This window comes from Varroa jacobsoni, unplaced genomic scaffold, assembly GCF_002532875.2.
Source record: "Varroa jacobsoni isolate VJ856 unplaced genomic scaffold, vjacob_1.0 scaffold_466, whole genome shotgun sequence".
NCBI classification, from domain to species: Eukaryota; Metazoa; Arthropoda; class Arachnida; order Mesostigmata; family Varroidae; genus Varroa; species Varroa jacobsoni.
Window position 1 is genome coordinate 82769 of NW_019213368.1, and position 21872 is coordinate 104640.

The 21872-nt window shown below is 43.1% G+C and overlaps 2 protein-coding genes across 2 annotated transcripts; both read right to left on the reverse strand.

Annotated features, from left to right (window-relative positions):
* Positions 1 to 1472: 1472 nt before the first annotated feature.
* LOC111260700 (uncharacterized) lies at positions 1473 to 4532 on the reverse strand. Its single transcript, XM_022833658.2, has 3 exons — positions 4329 to 4532; positions 3407 to 3817; positions 1473 to 1854 (listed from the first exon to the last, which is right to left on the reverse strand). The coding sequence occupies exons 1-3, from the start codon at positions 4530 to 4532 to the stop codon at positions 1780 to 1782; spliced, it is 690 nt and encodes a 229-aa protein (XP_022689393.2). The 3' UTR covers positions 1473 to 1779.
* Positions 4533 to 4624: 92 nt separating this feature from the next.
* Positions 4625 to 21042, reverse strand: LOC147753466 (uncharacterized). Its single transcript, XM_086968421.1, has 4 exons — positions 20994 to 21042; positions 20480 to 20603; positions 19716 to 19845; positions 4625 to 4983 (listed from the first exon to the last, which is right to left on the reverse strand). The coding sequence occupies exons 1-4, from the start codon at positions 21040 to 21042 to the stop codon at positions 4642 to 4644; spliced, it is 645 nt and encodes a 214-aa protein (XP_086824547.1). The 3' UTR covers positions 4625 to 4641.
* Positions 21043 to 21872: the final 830 nt, after the last annotated feature.

A 21872-nucleotide genomic window follows, 5' to 3' on the forward strand; every position in this document is an offset into this window, starting at 1 on the left:
GCTCGCTGAATGCAGCCAAGGTGGATTTGTCTATCTGAAGTCTAGTATAATTGACCTCCGGCGCGAAAAACAAGGCAATATAACAGTTATGCGGCTGTTGGTTGACCTACTATTGACTAACAGAAAGCATACTACGGTAGCGTAAACGGTAAACTATAGTCGTGTAGCACCCATTGTCGCCTACAATGATTCCTTCTGTAAACACACAGTCATATTGAGAAAGGCAAACTTAGTAATTCCAAGTAACTCACTAACTCATTGTTTTGGAAACTGCTAAATAAAAACTGTTAAAATAGAAGAAGAACAAAGCACATACGGTGAAACGGAAGAAACTACGTGAGGAAGCACAAAGTCGTATTAGGCCGCGTTCCTTATAATGCCGGCGCTGACCTAGTCAGATTACAGGCATATAGTTCATTCACTTAAGTGTGACAAGCAACTAGGCGCACACTCAAAAATACCAGCTCAAATCCAGTTTTTTTTCTATAATCATTTAGCTAGTCCGCTGAAAACATCAAGTTCAGCGCAAAACAGCTTTCGAAAACTTCTAGAAATCGGAAGAAATAATACTAGCCAATGCTGGTTTATTTTCATGAATACCCAGAACTTGGACAAAGCATAGCGTGTGCGATAGGTGATATAATCTTATCTTGTTCAACAAAGATAAATCACTCAACCCAAAATAAAAAAAAAAAATACAGTTCGAGTCGTCCATAGAGAGAATATTGGCATTGCTCTGTTTTTCATACGAACGCCTGGACGTTCTGAACATCCTCTACCCCCTTTGCAACCTGGAAAAGAGATCACTGACCATCCACATGTATCAAGGGAACAAACTGCAGAAAAGGCCTGGTTACCGCGCAAATAGGTAACTGCCGTGCTTTTCATATGGCACCGTTTTGCTAAGTATCAATATAATTCGTATTGTTTATGCCAAATGAACTGGTGTACATCCACAAGTTCAATGACAACCTCCGATGATGGACACATTAATGAGACCCCTTACGCTATTCTAGGAAGCCACAGACCCCTGCTTGATGCTTCGCCGACACAAGCCTCACATACGCTGAATGCGTTTGTAGCGAGAACGAATGCGTAAAATCGCTCCGAAGTTTTAATTTGAAAAATATAGCTATAATTGAAAAAGTAGGTGCACTAAGCCGACATGCGCGAGAGATGCTAAGCACCCATAAATCAAGACTCATTTACATGTGGATACTGTTTATAGTTAGAAAAAAAAGGATCGCTGCATCGTCTTCCGGGGGCAGGAGTAGGCCGCTTATAGGCAAACACTTGATACCTAAGACAGGCCTTTGGTGCTATGCGCGAGTCTGAATCCCGGCCGATACATAGGATCTCCCTTGCATTTGTGAATTCAATAAAACACACGTAAATGTGCATTTAGTCCAACTTCTTTTCTTTGGTCTAGAAACACTAATACAAATATAAAACGGTACTATCCCACCACCGTCTTCTCCTTAATCCTTGTTCAGGGCAAAGTCATCACAATCAAACTTGCAGAAAACTTCAGTTGTCCACCTCGTCATCGACACAAACGTCGTCTTCGTCGTGAACTGGGACCAGAGACATGCGCAATTTGCCGTCCGGTCCGACTTCGGTTTCCATATCTTCGGTAGATGCAATTCCTTTTCCAGCTGAGGCCGTTTTGACGGAAGTGCGTACAGCATCCTTCCGCCGATGAGTGCTGCCGCCGGCCGCTTCATCATTCGTGCCGTCATCGACCCCTACCTCACCAGTGCTTGCTCGTTCCCACGGGTGTCATAAGTTTCGATCTAGAGTTTTCGACTTGATGCGAAGATCCTTTACTCCGTTATTGTCGGAGGGGAGGCTGCCCTAAACAGTAATTGAAAGGAGCGGGTTAGACTAACGCAAAGTAACATGTTGCGCCACATGTGAACGAAGTACGCGCTATTGTGTGACAGGATGTAAAACATATCATTTCTATAAATAGCTAAAACTATCTTCGGTCAGTTACTAGGTCCTACATTGGAAAGAACATTGTTAGACATACGAGAAACCGAATGAATGTTTATCTCGTAATTGTATGCTATCTATTGAGAATCTCGAGGCTCTGCTGGATTTTTTCACTTGAGTGGACAACATGTCAAATCAAAGGTACATCATCTTGTTAGGCGCACATAATCCTCTTAGAAGGACAACAGCTCGTTGCTAAACATTACGAGAACAATAAAGAAGAAACAGATTTTAGGTTTGAAGACTATACTGTATTTAGAAAACAGGAAATAGAACTTATCTAAAACGGCACTAGTACAATGCGAGTTCGACAGGCAAAAACTATTCAGGGCTGCATTTTAAGATATATCCGGCACGCTTTTATTGCAGGAAAATTTATTTAGATATCAATTACTGAAATTCGGTAGGATACACTGACATGGATTTATCATGACATACTGATCTTGTTATAACGATCGAATTTTCATATGTTTGTTTGCAGAGTAACTTTGACATCATCTCAAATGATTGGTATGCTAGCACGATTGTAACTTGCACGAACTATTTATGTCTACAGCGCATCTGTTACTACCCCAATGTAGACCAGTGAGGTAGCAGTCGGCTACTTTTGTATAGGCTATTTGCAGCGGGACCGATCTATGGATAGCCACCTCGCGATGCCCTTTTTTTCTCCAGCTAACTCGCTCCTATAACGCCCTAAAGATACGGACCAAATAGGAAGCAAGGGGCGTGTGAAAACCCATAAGCCGCCTGTTGCATTATCCAAATCATATCACAGCGAAAACGAGCGATCGCTAGCCAGTCTTGTCGAACATAATCGTACTTAACGAGAGTTCTGGAGTGTCTGAAGCCTACTTCAACAGTTGATATAAAAGCATTAGCAGCCATATTGCAACGAGCGTAGCGTGTGGATGTTGATGCGGAGTTGCGCCTATAAATCTAATTTGATTCTCTCTATATAGCCGTACAACATGTGGATCAATGTATTATTAAGATTTATTATAACCAACACTACAGAACAAGTTGCTTTCTCGTATTCAGCAGAGTGCAGATTAGAATTCAGACTCTGTTATTTTGCTTGTTACGTTCTGCTTTGCTCTCTAGTAACACAAGATACATTTGTGTTTCGTCAAATTCTAGTTCAGTCATTACCGTACAAGACTTCATCCATAATAGACGATTGCTGATAACAGCACTAAACTATTGTTGTGCCTAATTGTGATTCTGTTCAACCGAATTTTTTTCACTTCAGGCCATACACGGCCTCTTGCTATTTACCAGATGAAGCCTGATACGTTAGTAACTGGCTGGGTAGCATCCTCTGTTCAAGTTCTTCAGTTCACCGCAGATACTAACGTCCATATACAGCTAATCTATTACTTCCTTTGCTATTTCCGTTCAAGCCACTCACCAAAAGGCCAAGATTGTGCACGAGAATATTTGACGCTACTGCATGAACCAGAGAAGGTGACGTCGACGAAGGGGAATGGCTGCCATTATTGTTGACGCTCACGTGACCAGCTTCCGTTGTTGTGGGGGCACTGACTCGCGTAGCACTGCCAGCGTTGAAGCCAAGCAGCGCATTCAGCGCTAACGGACTCAGGCCACCGGTCAGATGCAGGCCGAGGGGTGAAGGGCAGGATACCCCCAGCCAACGGCTCTCGCCCACCAGTCCTCCGGGATTAACTCCGTAAGCTTGATTCTGATGCTGTGCCATAAGGAGGGCGTATTGATGGGCCGCGGCTGCTAGCAGATGTTCATAAGGCAGCGAGTTCGGCCCAATCCCGCCCATACCCAAGTTTCCGCCACCTGCTGAAGAAAGCTGTTGAAGAGAATTCCGAAATTAGACGTAAGAGACGCATATAAATAACGACAGGCGAAGTACTTGGCGAGGCACAAATGGAACCGATTTTTAACAGTAATATATTGATTTAACGTAACTTTTACGCTGACGGTAGGTAGACGTTTAGCTACTGTCAATTTAGGATTTTTTCTGCCCCAATTAACATAAAAAGACTTAAAATATCGTTAAATCTACACGTGGTTAACTTCATCAACGATTAACAAGTACACTTGTGATGAGATAAGAAAATGCTTATTATAATACCATCGTCTAACATTTTAATACGAAAAGAAGCTAGCTATCCGTAAGCTGGATATTACGCGTCTCTTAGCAGTTTCGATATGTTACAACAGGTGTAGGCGCTGCCTTTGTATAATACGGGATATTGGACACAGTATACATTAAAATATACTGAATTCAACATGATAAACATAAGGCATTATAAAGCAGTGATAATGACATCATAGCTAGGGATATATATGCGTGTTACCTTTGATGACGACTCGATAATACTTGGCAGTGTATGAAAGAGCGAAGTCGATCCAGCCCCTGCTTTAGGTGGGGATGCTGGGGCGCCCGTCGTGGAAGCCGGGCATGGTGATACACAAGGAGCAGGAGATGGCGAATCACACGGTGATAGGCGAGGTGCTTGTTTATCTTCGTTCACCCCTAAGTTAGCATATGGAAGCAACATTTAAAAGTTTCTGGTAATTCGACAAATGAAAAGTTGCGGCCTATGAAAAAAGTACTTGCGTCTGCGATTGGGTAAATTCAAGCTCGCCTATATCTCAACGACTAATTAATCACTTTTTAAAAAAAGAGGACAATACAAGGTCGATGGTATGATCTAGCGCAATCAACACCGCACCTGCGTCACGCGTTGAATTGTTGACGCTCACAAATGCAGATAACGTAATATCCTTCGGTAGACCCGTCTTACTAAAACCGAGAGCTCCCATTGACAATGGTGCCAGCGGGGATATAGATGAAAGTCCGCCTGGCGGAAGAGGCTCGAAGGCTCCAAGCGAAGACAATGAAGTCAGTGGGGACAGGCTGGCGCCCGCGGGGGTCAGATGGCCCAGCTTGTTTTTATGCAGCTGGCTCTCGTGTTTGCGGCACTTGGCGCGTCGATTTTGGAACCACACCTATATAAGCAGATAACGTAGATATCGTGGATTAGCTATCGAATTAAGCCAACATTTTATATAACGAGCCCGAAACGTAGATATACCTATTATACGTAGAGGATTCTCTCTTATATTGATTCCTAGTCATTCTTGCTGCGGAACTTTGCCCGCCAGTGGTCTTTTTAGGCAGTAGTTATGTAGTAATGCATTGTTGTATACGAATGTAAATGCGGTTCATAATGAATTTAGGTGGTTCGAACGACACAAAAATTCCAAGATAAAAAATAAACTGCGAAAATAAAAATCTTTTAATTGAAAGCTGCTATTTCTGCTTTGCTTTTAAACATCGTTAAGATAAATATGTTTTCAATTAATGAACAATTCTAAGTTACAGCGTATGACGAGATACCAGAGCACGCCGACGCGTATCTGGTAAATATGTGGGCGTCCTGTGGTACCTCTCACTCATTTTCGGATTTGACAATTCGTTCTCAGAACCAGACTATTTTCCAGCAGGAAGATTTGCTTTGTGAAACACCTGTATACGCATATGCCATAAGCTATTATAAAACTAAGGCACGCTCAGAATCCTCAATCACACCCAAACGCGGGTCTCTATTCACCATTAACTGTTTTGCCTTTGATTAAGTTAGTATCGCCTCGCATTTCCGTTTGCCTACACATTGATTTTTGATTCTCTGTTGGCTTCCTACTTCGTTTGAGTTTCAAACGTCCACCTCTCCTTCGATTCCCTCAACATCCTTCCCTCCACTAATGGGGCGTCGGCCGATAGGACAGGACATGAGCGAAACGACTTTATAAGAATTGTTGTATTATCCGCAGCGCTCCCTTTAAATAGCTCTCGCTCCATGGACCAGCTGATCCGTTCGTATTCTTTCTTCGTATCCGCCGGTGTTCTAAGAGACGTTGGCGTATGAACATTCGGTCCTCGATACAGATGCGACCAGGACTAGCAAGCCGCTGGCTTATCCCCTTTTCTATGCTAGTATGCCGCCGTCGGCAACCCGCGCTCATATTACCGCAATCTACCTCGCGTTCCATACCTCCAGTTTTCTGCTATTTCTCTTTCTCCCCCAAAGGGCGTCTTTCTCCTTCGGCCACGCCCACAATCCACTCATCATTCAGGCCATTATCGTTGCTTGCTTTGGTGCTTTTCAATTGCAACAATGAGGGATTGCAATCCACAACAATGGCGCTAGGAAAGCAGTGTCGTAACGGTAGTAGACCAGAACAGAGAGCAGGAAGCTGGGCGGTACGGAACAGCCGCTAAGGGGAAAGGGCGAGCAAAGTGAACGTTGAGGACCCCGCCAGACAGACATATGCTACCTAATAGGAAGCAGGGGTTCAGTAGCAAAGTTGTTGATGTTGCTATCGTTGAAGCATAGAAAAACAGGGAAGCAGGGTAAGGTCGTGCAATCCAAGGGATGTTGTTGACCATTCAAGGAAATCGAATCACGGACTTGGATCGTGGCCCCCATCAATATGGTGGCTGGTGCTCACCCGTCCGGCGGCTACTGTACAATAATCGGGGGAACAAAAACGCTGATAGCAACATTATCACGGTTGATCGCTGATGGCCTTTACTCATCCGCGCATTGGTCGTCCGCGGCGGATGTAGCCATAGTAGTCGCGGTAATGACACTGTTAACGATAGCTTATTTGATTTCGTAGTGGTACTTACTAATGTAAGCTAGTACGTGATTGAATACGACCACTGAACGTACATTCGAATCGCAAGAGATTTTTTAGTATAACATAGGATCAATTCATAGCAAAAAAATGAATGAACATCAACATAGTGTAACTCGAAAGAATTTTCACGGAACCGTTGCTTTGTTCGATATAAATGCATAGTTCTGGTTTGGTGGCAGTTAACAACAATCAATTTTTAGGTTATTCAGAGCCGTTTAGCGGATAAAAAAATTTGAATCATTAGCAGACGACATTTGGTAAATGTTTTGCAATTTATGAATGTAAATATCTATTAAATGTTGTTGTTAATATTTGGTATAGTGTGCGCTACAATGTATATAGTATAGTATACGTATTGCTCACTATGATAGATCTCCGTCATAGTCTGCTGTCAGAGCGTCTTTAGTCTGAAGTCTTTATCTGAAGCTAATTTAGCGGTATCAAAGACTAATTAGATTAAAGAAAAACCTATAAATTTAATGCTACATGATTAAATTTCTCTCTGTTGAAGATGAGAGCGCTGATGGAATCCCTTGAAGACTGGTTGAAATACTAGTAAACAGGCGTTTTGCAAAACAGTGATTTATTACTGATGCAATGAATATTGGGAGGTTGAGTATCACAGAAGAGGAGACTAAATCTCAGGCCCTCAAACGCAAGAACAAGTTACTGCCATTGCGAAAGTATCTCGGCTAAGACAACCGTGTGCTTCAGGCCATTTTTCACTGGTAGTAGGTTAAGCAAATTGGCTCTAGAGCATATGACGCGTATTTCCATTTGTCCTAAACTCAATTAGCAAGAATTTGCCACAACTCATTCCTCGGTTTGATATCCTATGATTCAGTAACCTTCCTTCAATCCCCATCCTTTAAACGTTACATCAATAGTAAATTGCTCTTCGTCTGGAGGAGCATTTTCACTGTTTTCGATGGATTCAACGAGCACTGTCATCTTTGAATAGCGAAACTTAGTCACTACGGGCTTATTTTCAACAATAAGCGATACCCTTGCCTCCAAAGTCATCATTCTCTGATGACGTGTGATCAGTTTATATCAACTCGAACTTATGTCAACGACTTTATGCGATTTCTTACCATGTTTTGTCTACTAGAAGTACGTAGCTGGGAGATGTTCGACCCGTCTCTCCACGAAGCTCAGCGTTTTTGCTAGTCTTATTATGTTATTTCTTAGATTGTAATGCTTGTCAAGCGAGCTTCTAATTTATTGCGAAAACCAATATACTTTCAGGATGCTGAGATTGATTTACGTAAAGCGGCTTAGTTCGTTCTATGAGCGTCATATCATTGCCGTAGCTCGTGCAACATATTGTTCCCCTTCACAAATCAGTGAAAATTCCGTTAAAGCACTAAACAATCTATGCTGAACAGAAAGATCTGTAGTCGTATAATGTTTCCTTACAAACGACCTGTTAAAGAGAGCCTCTTGCGGCAAATAATCGCATAGGAAAGGACCGCATTGATTCCGCTATACCATAGATCCTCTACCATCAGCTGCTATTCCCGGGGGACTCAAATGCAATTTCAGACGGAGTCTCAAAGACAGGTAAGGCAAAAGTGAGAAGGACAAATCGTCACGATAGCACTGAGACGGCCAAAGAGATTCGAAGCGAGTTTATCGCACCGTCTCTGTCTGCCCATTGCAAGAGGGTACTTGGACAGTCGTCAAAAGAAAGCGGAGCGAACGTAGGACGATGTCGCCAGGTGAAAACACGTTCGTACAATTGGTTTTTTAAGACACAATCTTGTAAAGCGATCCCGCGGGAGACCATAATGTGACTCTTGCAGTACGTTACAATGAGGGAGAATATCAGCCGGAGTAAGTCATACCGGTGGAGAGAGGTGTATAAAAAAAAAACGGCCTCAACAAGGAAGAATATGTGTTCCTTGATTGCTCAGCTCCAAAATGTCCTACATCATTGAGAAACATGTATACATGTGCATTAGACCAGGGCTGAGATTAATTGTAGGCATTCTGGTCAGATACTTATTCTATAAGTATTTAAGTAAGCTGCTCATAATGCTAGTTTCTGTTATCGCTCTACATGGATTGGTAGCATGTTTAGGTCTAGTGACGCTTTCAGCTGACTAGCTTGATGTTAACGACAAAGCAAACCTTTAACAAGTAGCGGTTTCCTCTAAACCAGTAGAGTAGTCAGCATTTTATTGATCGAACCCTACACTGTTACTAAATCATCCAGCGTACCTTTACCGTGGCTTGAGCTTTCCCTCGAGACTTTCTAACGTGATTTTTGGAGATGTACCCTAGAGAACCCCACGCTACCGGGAAGCACATAATTCTAATCATTAACCCTCATTGATTCACTGATTGAAATTAATGAACTGTTGATGGTTTGTTGATTCGGATTCTTCTGGTCATTTCCCAGCCGTTTAGGAGGCGATACGCGTGGAAAGATTATTAATAGCATGTTGCGTCGTCTGTGTTTACTAGCGTACTCCACCCCATCGCAATATAGGTAGAAATCACAACAATATTAACATCTATAATGATGACAATAGGAGGGTAATAATGATGATTGGATACTTATTGGCTGGCACGACTGCTATCGGTTGACCTATGGTGAACCGGCTGCCAGTAGCAAAATATCGAGTGCGAGGAGCGCGTAAAGAAATCTTGGGTATTCTTCAAGCGGAAGGCTCGAGTGGTCTAGTGGGTCAGATATAACGGCACGATACGATATGGGGTACGATGTCGTGCTAGAGGAAGCTTGAAACAATAGACAGTGCGAGATTATATCTCACAAATAGATGAGGAAGTTGAATTAACAACGACACCGGTCACCGAAAATTTCCTGGGGAAGTGATATATTATTGTCTTTGATTTCGCGATAGCCATAAAGCAGATCTTTGCAGGAAAAAAGGTGCAATCGACTGAGCGCTACAACATATTGAACGTATTCTTAATATTGTCCATATCTAGTCTGGATACTTCAGTCGATTCAAAAAGGCATAGCATAAAACCAAAAAGTAGTTCAAACTTTCGCGCGTTATCCTTCGTGTAATGTATTGCATTGGAGAACGTACGGCTTTTCTACGTTCAGATGCCGTGTATACCCAGCACGCTCTCAGACTGTAGTATCTGTCGAATCTATTTCGCGAGACACGTCTTTATAGTCAACATTTTGATACAGGCTTTAAGTTCATAAGTCGTTTAGCTGCTTCTGTTTTTTTTACTCAGCTTACTACGTATAGAATATAGGTTTTAAGAACAATGTTGATTTTATTTGCTTTTGTTGTCGCTTGTCGGTAGCGACAAGCGTGGATAATCAATCAATGATTATTGACCCTTGATTGCTTATCCGCGCTCCTCCTGACCCGATCTGACTAGCTAGCTTTTTGACATTCGGTTAACTAGATTTGGAGATCATAGCCCTACAATATGATCGTCAGAATCGAATTAAAGCTTAGTTAACTGGACATAGTTGAATCTATTACTAGCCGGTTGATACCCAAGCTAGAAAGGTCTTTATGCTGATAGCGTATATTGATGTGAACGTATGGTTGCATGATCGTACCATATAAGTACCATATGCCCAATTTCAATTATAAACGAATGTCAGTAGTTTTGAAACTGATCAAAATGAAGCTGCAGCATCACACGCGCACGTTAGCTTAAAAGCATGAAGGCAACAATAACGTGATACGTTAACACTACTATACCGTCGACGGTAATTGTATAAATATTTAGCTCAGAGCGTCGTTGATCAAGACGCTTGCCATACACCATAACAAATACAAAACTTGTATCAACACCCGCTTGTCTTGCTGTTATGGCCGACAACAGCGCCTTCGGAAACGGTCTCTACTTTTTAACCCAGTAAATGCGAATCTAGCTTTTGAATCTACGCAAACATATCTTTTGAGTCGAACTTCCTTTGCTCCTCACAAACAACTTGGCGTAAATACGTCATTTTATTGGCAACACCTCATGGTCGCGCTCAAGCATGGCCATCCGCTCTACCGTGTTCCCCTGTGTATGAACTAACCTAGATCAGTAATAGCATAACACCATTGCTAAGCCTTTCTCTCATCCAGAATTGCCATGGTCTGTGAAGAATTTAGAAGCGAAGATAATCGGGATGCGTCATTAACCAAGCCCACCCCTGATGAGCAATAACCTGTTTGCTGCAACCAATTTGTTCCTCATTGTTCCTTTGGTCGTTCGTATCAATTTTTAAATATGAACCCGATGGCCATCGCTGCGCACTCAGGCCTGTTGCCGGCTGCCCTCAACCTTTTACCCATTCGTTGCCTTGTGAATGTCGCCTGTCACCAGTCGATTGTTACCGTTTACGCTTTCTCGGATGTTTCTGTCAGGGCACAGCAGCTGTTGCAGCGGTACACCAATGGCGACAGATCCATACCGAGATTTTCTTTTCTTTCCGTTCGGCCTCGTTGAACTTTCGAACGGCGCGTGGCTCAGCGGGATCCAAGCAGTTACTTTGTTGGACTGTTGCTTAACTTCCCCTTTCGATTCACAGCGATCGACCCCGTTTTCGCCTCAGGGCACCCCTTTATCGGCAGTGCTAGCCGTTGAACCGGTCGTTCTTTGCTAGACCACTCTTCCATAAATGTACGTGTGTACTGTCTAGTTGTTGCGCACAGCCCGCTTTGCCATGTTTTGGCTTATGACTACAAAAGTTACGAACTTTAACCGAGAATGGCAGGGCCGATACGTTTAAGATGATCAGGCGCTTTTGTGGCCGAATCACAAAGAAATTTCCGAGACCGGGACTCCGCTAGCGAATGGGTAAGCGAACACCGCTACCAGAGACAGTTCCTGATCTTTCCTTACGCCGTTCCCTTAAGAGTAAATGACCACCAAATGAATGCCTTTAATGTGCCCGCTAAGCCCTACCAGATTCTCTGTCCCCTTTTCTTCACTGGTGCTGCACTGCTGTTTCTGCTAAAGCGTTGCAGTCCTGAGCTAAAATGGCGAAATATGGGGCAGGATTCTTGCCCCCTCCTGTTTCCTACTCATCTTCCGAGTTGTGTCCCGTTTCTAACGCCATATCCCTGGCCTTATTTAAAGCAATTGTCCTATCCGAGCGCTCCGAGTCGAAACAGAACGAATTCTCTAAGACGGCTCCACTCTGCCCTTTTGTCACGCACACCACGATCTCTTAATGAAATTAGCGGAAGCGGCCGCAACGAACCCGCCAGGGAGGGCAATGATACACAGCATTTTGAGCCGGGAAACAGCTGGTTTAGCGGGTCTTCTATAACTCCTAGAATGGCTGGAAAGAAAAATTAGATTGGCAAGAAATTGGTGGTTTCGTCTGGCTAGCCTGTTGAGACGGCACTTGAACGATAATGAAGCTCTTTGTAATGGCGGAGAACCAGTAACCAAGTGATTATCACAGACAAAAACGATGTCTGGGACGGGTTGACGTTGCAATGGTAGTGGTTCAAGTTTTGCGAACCCAGTGGAACGAACTCTTAAATGTTTGTCAGTCTTTAATACAACCCCATATTACATACGAAAAATGAGTCGCCTCGACGAGTTCATTATGGAGAAATAATCAACTCAGCTGTATAGATTCTAGAGTGGATTACAAAAGAAAATAAGGTAAAGTTAAGGACGTTTGTTCGTCCTTCGACAACTGTAGAAAAACTCCAGAATTCCAGCGCCAGTTGACCTTATTCGATACAGAGATAATACAACTATAATTTTATTACTTATTCACAATTTAAGTATTTTATAAGTGTTTTTTTTATCTAATTTAGGTTTAAGTGCTGGAATTCCGAGTTTTTTTTTTTTATTATTTGGATGTTAATCTTGACCTGCCACTGCAAACATTTAGCTTTGCTCTGCCAAATATATTATAATAAAAAAAACTATTTCATACAATAAGCCGTATGTATGGTCTATATTTTTTTACACCATTTTCATTTGGACTCCAAACAGATTACTCATTTAGAATACTACTTGAATCTATTGCAGCTTCCCTTCTACAAGGTAACCCTCAATAGGCCTACCTGCTATACGATAGGCCATCAAGCTGCGCGCAATTTCTAATCACGCTAACACAGGCCAATGCTTTAATGGCATCTAGACTATGAGTTACCTTATTTTCAAGAAGTTTTAGTTTAACACTGATTCTTCTGATTCTGTTTAACGCATCTCAGAATATACAGTAACTATGCACAGCGCACTAACTTGGAAACTCAAAATATCATCATTGAGATGAATAAACAAAGAACAAAACAAGTTGAAAAGAACTTTCTATTCGTGGTACGCGCCACAAGTGTATCATACGTACGTCGTTGACCTATGGGGCATAATATATTTTTGTTTCTGTTGGCAATCTTCGCTTGAAGACGCTTTTTGCACTCGCCCATTTTCCACCATTTATCAATGAAAAATACACCCCATTGAAAACACAAGGTAGTGCCATCGGTAACTCTCACACATAAAGTATACAAAGCTTTTTTTTTTATCATTAAGAGTCTTTTACCGGAAACTTTGGGGCTATGTTCACGTGTATGCCTACGCAAGCCTTATTTCCTATACACAATATTTCGTTCCCCGTAAGCAAGCCGCCCATCTATTTGACCATTATGTTAGCCGGTCCAAAACACAAAATGGCTTCGTAAATTTAATTCGGTTTTTAGGGACATCTCTTTTCCATTGGTACCAGCAGACGACTCTCAGCAGCCATAAAATACCCTACTCGTTCTATCTTGCCCCTTTCTCGTTGCCGCTATTCATTTTCTCTAATACAGGACATCCTTTATATCGCTTTTCCCTTTCTCTTTGTACTGCCCTTTCCTATGGCACACCTACATCCTTTCCTCTTCTCCCAGGCGGTTCTTCCACCGTATTCTCTCCGCAACTAGGCCTGAACATGACTTTTTTTTTATGTTTTGCATTCGCCAATTGCTTTGCAGGTTTCACCGACCGCTGTTGCTGCCGCCATTGACTATTGTTGTTGATGCTACCGTAAGAACCGTCGTGCCGTTGTATGTCTCAAGATGGATGTCAAGTAAAGAAGCACATGCAAGGCTATGGCAAACAGAGAAAAGGGACGCTAGCCCTGGGGGAGCATCGTGAGCCAACTGACGTTGTCAGTCTAAAGTAGCAGCAGCGGCAACGGTGGCTGTAGCGATGAGCGTCATGGCGGTCGTCCAGTACGGGTACAGAAGGAACAGGACCATCTCCTATTCGCTGCACCCTGCTACTAGCCAACAGTTGTGGCCTGGCCACAGGAGAATTGCAGGCATAGCTCATTGGTCGGCCAGCTGTAACCCTCCACTCTAAATGGTGCTAATAGATAACAGTAAAACGGAAATACAACAGGCCAAGGAAACCAGCAAAGAACGACTCTCGTTGAGTTGCTAACGCTACGGTGGTAGCGGGCGATTCGAGTACTGGCGAGGAAAAACGCGGCTACGGCCGAGGACACCGTCCGTTACGCAAAGCGATCACCAAACGATCTCAGAACATAGCCTATCTAGTTTTCTCCCATTCAGGCGCCATGGGATGAGGTTGGCGTGCGGTCTCGCCGCAGAGCGGCCGATGGCTGGATCTTTTTTTGCTAGTTGTAGCAGTACAAGGAGAGGAAAAAGGAGAAGGTGTCATGTGAAAAGAAGAATACAGAACACAGTGTAAAGTTGTGACGACCCTCTGCATTTCCGCGTCACTCGACGCCAACACCGAAATGGGTTGGTCTGCAAAGTGAATAAAATGGGAATGACATTTCAAGCGGCATGTAGCCGTAACGCAGTCGCGCAAGCGGGTTCGCGGATGCCCAGGCGGATTGGCTGGCTGGCTCACAAGTTAACGGGCTGTGATCCAGGCAGAGCGAGAGAGCAAAAAAAGAGATTCCTTCATTTTATCACCCCTTTCTGGGTGCGCCAGTAGAGAAATGGTCACAGGGTCGAACGAACGGAGATTGTGGCGATTGACATTCAAAGAGTAGGAATAGAAACCGGTGGAGCGGGAAAGTCAGTAGACAATAGGGGGCAATAAATATAGAGGAATGAATTTAAGTACGACTAAACCGTCAGGCCCGGGTTGGATTGAGGGGTTGCGGCGCGACGATATCGAAAACGACCAGCAGATCGAAAGCCGACGAGATGGCAAAGCTGATCTGTCCTGTAGGACTAGTTCGGTATGGCAAGTGCAAACACACTTTTAATAAAAATGCGGCTCGGAAAAGGCTGCAAGGAGGCAGATGCAAAGCGTGCACCACAGATAGGACAAGGCCGGGAATAACAGTGAACTAGCGATAGAAGGATGATAAGGATAAGCTACTGGAAGGAAGTCGACAAGCAGCAAGTCGAAATTATATTAAGCTTAATATGTCTGCATATAGTGAGGCGGAAAAAATAAATCGAGTAGAACAAAACTTATCGAAACTTTTCGTGGGTCGAAAACCCCGGCTGTTCCCTTCTAGAGAAAGCATCATATCACTTAAGCCAATACAGCTCAACGAACGCTAAACGTTTTGTCGCAATTGTTTAGTGCACTGTATCCTTGAATTATGTGACCTGGCTGGATAACCAGTATGCTTAAGGAAAATGTTTCCACCGAAATGGCCGTCAAAGTATGCCAGTTGATTTTATGTTCTACTATATTTTCCCTTGAGTAGCTAGTTCTGTATAATACAAATAAATAAAAAATCTACTCAGCACAAATGAGTGAGTTGTCCGTCCAGGAAAACTTCTTCAACTACTCTTCCTTGGTAAGCCTTCCCCTCGATCGTTTATCTGCCTCGTCCCACGACGCAGACGCGAAGGCTTTCGATCTACTAATTCATGCCCGTTAAACTGGGTAGTTGATTTTACGAAAGTTGAAGTTCTGCAACGTTTGTTCGTCTAATGCTTCCTATTCCAGTTCATTTGTCGTTCACAACGCAGCCTGAATTGTTTGGTTGGTCGCTTGCTTGTCTGCCTGCTTCGTTTTCGCTTTAATTTGCCGTATCTTCCACCCGTCTCTTTCGGGTGCGCTCCATCTTTGTCGTTGTCGCCGATATTTGTTCCCAATCTGGCCGAGCTACCAGTCATCCTACCCGGCTGGGCCTGCCCGAGCTGCTCCTGCACCTTTCCATTCGTCTACGGTGTACATACATATGGACGTTTTCTCTCATGTTTACCCCATCTTCTGCTAAGTGAATCAGCAGCCTAACGAGCCCTGATGCGCGTCCCTCTATCTACCTTCGGGCCTGTATGTTTGATCTCTTCCCAACGTAGCCCCGTACCCCTACCGGCGAAACACCAAACATGGTCTTCAGTTCGGCGATTCCGACGAGGTTAGTCACTTGCGTCCCCCACACCCGCACAACATACCGGCCACTAGTGAAGTAGGCGTCTAGTGAAGTCGCAAGGTGTATTAGTACCAACCTTTGTGGTAATAATAAGAGTGCTAGTAAATCTTTTGTTCGCGTTTGTAGATAGATCGCGACCGAAAAAATGCTATTAGAGTATACGCCTAATCCGCGCAGTTTAATTCCGTATTTGATGCTCATCAGGCATTTTCTTTTTTATGAAAAGGTTTGGTGGGTGAAAAGAATATGCCTGTACCTGAAAATCTTACCACGTACTAAAACTACAGGCCGGGCCCAACTGCATAAACGCTGAGTAAATTATGTACTGCGTATAGAATTTAATAAAGATGGGAATGAATATCGAACGACATGCCATAGAAAACTTTGAAAATTCACACCAGCTAGGGCAAAGCGGGTCAAGGTGGTAAATAGAAATTATCCTTTCGTCATCAATAAGGCGACCGTTGTTGCGTGGCTAATGGTTGTTAGTTTGTATGTATGTAGTGAGCTAAGGAAATTTGGTGACGACAAACACATACACTTATTTCAAGAATTTGTTCTCATGCACGTAGCATTTCGGTCCAGGAGAATCAAGTCGGAAGGATCTACCGGTTGGCCTCCAAACCAGGATAGGTTCCTGGACGAAGGATATCACAGGCTTGATAGAAAGTGCAAATATTGCTCAATCCCCGATAGAGGTAAACAGTAGGACAGTTAAGTTTATTTGAATCAGCCAAGCCTAACAAGCGACATGACCCAAATTAGAGTTATTCAGCATCCGGCAAATAACATTTCATACGCTGCAATTGACAAGACATAAATATATAAGGACTCAGAAGGATTTCAAGTTAAATAAGTTATAAACGTTCAGTTTAGAACAATTACTCTCGAATCAACAATTTTCTTTTCTTGTTAAATCTGTTTCAAGATATGTTCACTGATGTCGCATGAAAAAACCGTATCCAAAAGTGTTCCACGTTTTTTGTCAAAAATTGGTTCGGATGATATTAATCGTGTCCAGAGATGTTTATTAGGTACGTGTACAGTGTGTAAGCGACGATCGGTGTGATAGGACCGAAATTAATGGTTCTTTCATGGGATTTGAAACGCTAAATTGACCGCGATGAACTCTACTGAACATCACTCGCTGTAGGTTTTTGCTGTTGTGCGTTACATGTAAAACATATCGGAAAACCGTAACGACATAGGCCGGCTCGGTAAATCAGATAAAATAAATGGTCGCTAATCTTCTACGCATCTGACTGTGTATTTACTGCCAATGAGAACCTTTCTTTCAAAAGAGTTCAGTCTTTTCGAAAGTTTATTTTCACACAAACTGATAGTAAGCTTCCGTTTCATTGCCACGATCGACACAAATCGTTACTACGTTTCTACGATGCTCAGCATTTTTTATATAACCGCTATTGAGGTAGGTATCTTCTTTACACGCTAAACGACCATACATTCCACCGTAACTTGTCGAACCGTACCAGTTCCAATTGTGTACTTCTCAAGTCTCCCTAGCGGTGTATCACAATGTAATTAACACCCGCCCAGCTCTGCATGCAGTACTCAGAAGTATACCAGTTCGCTGTGATTAAGTGTCTTTGTCCTCCGATCGACCGGCAGCGGTCACAGTTACTATGACAAGTAGCACGACAACTAGGTAAAGCCAGCTTCACCTTTACCCTGCAGCAGTGAATCCATAGATGAGTTGCTGCACTGAAGTAAACATCTATCCCCATGTTCCTCCCAAGGGGCTCCTCGCTAAAAGAGTGAGGAAGGCATTCCCACTTGTAGTTTCGATCTTTGTTAGCGAAATAGAAAGAAAGACGTAGAGAGTGTGATACAGACGCGAAGCTTGAGAAGCGGAGATGGGCTCTGAGTGGGTTCTCCTGATCGGGATCTACCTCTTCACCCCCACAGCGTCATGCCAACACCGGTTCGCCATGGAACCAAGTGAAGTGTTGTAGCAATCACCTTAATGTCCTGAGCCTTCTATGGATTTCTTGGGGCCGGAGGCCAAATAGAATGATGCGACTAGTGCTGGCACAGCTCCTATCAACTTCTTCTTTGCTTGCCGCAAATATTCCACAGGCCGTTGGCACAAGTGCCCCAGTCGGTGGGGCCAACGACAGATCTATGGGGCTGCCACTATTGCTTGTTTTTGGGTTCTGCTCAGTATAGTACAGCCTATATTCTATTCTCCTTTTTCCCCATGTAGGCCACATTCCTTTGCGGCCGGCTCGAAATCCGTGTGTGCAATCTATACTATAGGGCAGACAGATAGGCGACCAAATCTAGCCTGTCCAGTCACTATAGGCCATGTGGGCTTTAGAGTATACGATATACGCAGTTAGTCTCGATTGATTAGGGCTAGTTGCCCTCGTTAACTCGATCCCCATCGACTGGAAGGGATTTAAATAGTCCGCGGACTCCGTGCAAGGCATGTGAATGGATTCAAGGCTCACAGCCACAACAAAATACTTTGTCTAGCAAGGTCCAATTGTCGATCAACGATTAGTATTTATACTCGGATAGCTGGCGAAGTGATTTGCAAGGCTGAATGCATACGGCGCGTCGTCGTGCACGTTGGCAGATTATTTGGCTACCTCAGAGAAAGACTATATGTATGAACTTACCGGACTCTCTGATACAAAGGTGAAAGCTGGTGAGGATGGAGTTGGAGGACTCCGTAGACTGGATTGCATACCAAATAGGTCGGGTATCTAGGCTATCAGCTGAAAGCGACCGATTCGAATGAAACGGCGTGAGTTGAAATTTGTCTTCATATATCTAGACAGTACTCAGCACCTAATGGGGTACATTTCTAGCTGTAGATGCAAAGGTACGCCAAGTTAAGAACCGTATTATGCAGTTTCTACATATTTATTTAAGCGTGCATGTGGTTTACTTTGCATATACCGATTGTATATATCGGTGTACATCTGTACACGTACGTCTTACGCGAAACCGCACCGTAAATTGCGAGTGGCATGGTAATAACGGACAGAGCTCCCGCTGCAGGATCTTTAGCTGTTAATGGTTTTTAATTAAAAAGGGTCCGACTGAAAAGGGTCGACAAAAATCTATTCAGAAAATTATGGAATACATTGAACTAACATGAGCAAGATCTAACACCCACTATATAAAACCTCACAAATGAACAATATAGTCTATACCGTTATTTCGATGGACCACTACGTCTTTGAGCATACCTGCAGATTTCCTGTAATTACCCTCGTGGCTAATTAATCAGTGAGTCGTCGATTTTCAATCAGTGCGTGGTAAACAGAGATAGTGAAACCTAAAACCAAACTTTTTGTACGCGTATCTTGAGGACTAGCCATTTTTCTTAGTAAACTTCGTCTTGGGGCTCCGTCCCAGGACGCTAAGGCTTCTGAAATCGTATACAATGTTTGCGTCTATCTATTGTGTAATAATAATGCTTATTTACTAAATCAGTACAGCGGTTGACTGCATTTTTCAGCCTAAGTGGTAAGTCCCGAGCTAGCATAAACGAGTAAGAACGAACTTTCCGAGGACATTAAACGTCTCCAAAACATTAGCTAATTGTATAATAACGGTATTTTACGACAAGGCATGCATCCGTTATGTGTTGCCTTAATACCGGCCAAACTGACCCCTTTCGACCGTTCGAAGGCAAATGCTATGAGGGTCAGATACACAGTTTATCATCATCACATACAGTATCAACACAGCCACATACCTGGACTCGTGCTTCAGATAGGCCAAGTCTCTGAGAAAGTTCTTCGCGCATAAATGCATCCGGGTAATGAGTTTCGTCGAAGAGCTTTTCAAGTTCATTCAACTGCTCCAGGGTAAAGTTTGTCCGCGATCTATAACATACAAAGGTTGCAACATAATTACTTCGGATAAAGCCATCCTTATTGCGCACACTTTTGCTTCGTATCACGTATGCATATGCACCTATGATCTGTGTTAGGAATTGGGTCATTGCATTATTAGCTATGAGACGAAACGTCGTAACACAATACCAGGTTAGGTTTGCGTAAAAAGCGATGGAGCCAGGTTTAGGCGGGGCCCAAAATAGGTATAGGTGAAAAAAAACAACACTAAAATGATAAATCTAAAGTTTTTAATATATACGATAGAGTAGCATGTTGTCATAGGCATTTATGTACGTATCTGTGCAAGGAGATTCAATACGATCCATTCACCTTTGATAACCAGCTAAAAAACAGCCAGCTTTAGGCTGAGTTACTGAGAGAAAAATCGACAACAAATAATTAAGTATGCCAAATCCCGCACTCGGAACTGCAGATTATGGCTGCATCGTCTTTACCGAGCTCGACCATTCTTGTTCGACTTCGGTACATATCTTTTCCATTAAGTAGCACATATACATATAGTCCTCATATAATTAAGTTTCACTCCCAACTGTGAGGCAGTATTTAATGGAAGAATCAGATCCAAAGCTTGAAACGTGATTGATTACTGGAAGTTTCATACCTTCGCTGTTTTACGCCTGTACTATTGCGGGTATCCTTGAGCGCGTCTCGTTGGCCGAACGAAGCCTCTTTTAAATTCAGCGGAGGTCGTGGCGAAAGAGCGTCTTCATGAGAGAGACAATCGCCTGGAATTTGTGATTAAGAACTTTAGTTCGACTGCGTACGAACGATTCGGTTACCTACCGTCTTCAAAATGCTTTTACTGTTACATTTGCAGCAGTATGCTGCGAGTACAGCTCCTTGTTGCGGGCATAACAAAGTAATGCTTGCATAACACTTAGTAAATGAGACCTCATCAGTACAATGAGTTTCCTATAATCCGTTTTGGATTATGCATAATTTAGCATAGCGTATATATTTGCGTAGCACTCATAGTTTGTCATCCCTTGTTGAAGTTGAACCCACCCCCTGGATGGATCGCCTAACAGCTGGTTGATCAGGCATCAGTATTTTGAACAACACAAAATAAGCTCGACATTCAAGTCCAGTCCAACAACGATCAGCTTCTATAATACCTCGTCTTTTCTTCTTCCTACGCTTAGTATTGTCCTTTGTCGATGTCATCCATCGTGATACCTTACTGCGTACGACTTCAATCTGATCCGGGCGACAAAATATGTAGCGCAGATGGAAAGCCCCCTATGCGTGAGGGGTACGAAAAATCTCTTCGCATGACGATAAAGAGTCACCGTATTGACTTACGATTGAAGACGCTCATGAGCGAGCGGCGAAGTAGGGTAGCAATAAGAATTTCCGGGCGAACGCCCCTGAGCGGTTACGGCTTGATGTGGATTGGCAGGTGGTGCACGATTGCAGTGCCATAGAAAATAAACTTTAGCTAGTGGTGCAATGTTTGTGATACCGCAATCGACAAGTAAAAACCATGTCATAAAAAAATTGCCGATGAAGGATCGGTGATGAACGCGGAGCATGACATACCTAAACTACGAGACGGCTTCGGAACATAAAATATATTTAAGCCACAGGATGCCAATGCCTTTAATGATGAACGATTTTGCACATAAGAACTCATGCCGTCTGCTATAAAGTTCTGATAATGGTACGTACCTTGTACAATAATGTTACACGATATGACATAATTTTTAGAAATTTTAGCACGTTCTTGTATGACGGACAGACGGTAACTCAGATCCACCCCTAAGATAAAGGTAAGTCAGTGGGCAGTAACTTCTCGAGTGTTATGTAAGTAAAAAATCGTACGTACTATGCGCACAATGCTAGCATTGTACTTAATTCGCCGTTTAAATATATATATATAACACGGTAGTAAATACGGTTTTTGTCCCTCGCAAATTGATAGCGGCAATAAGTAATTTGTAACAATGCCTTAAATTGTTTAATATTGAAGCTTCGAATGATCTAGTGGCCATGTT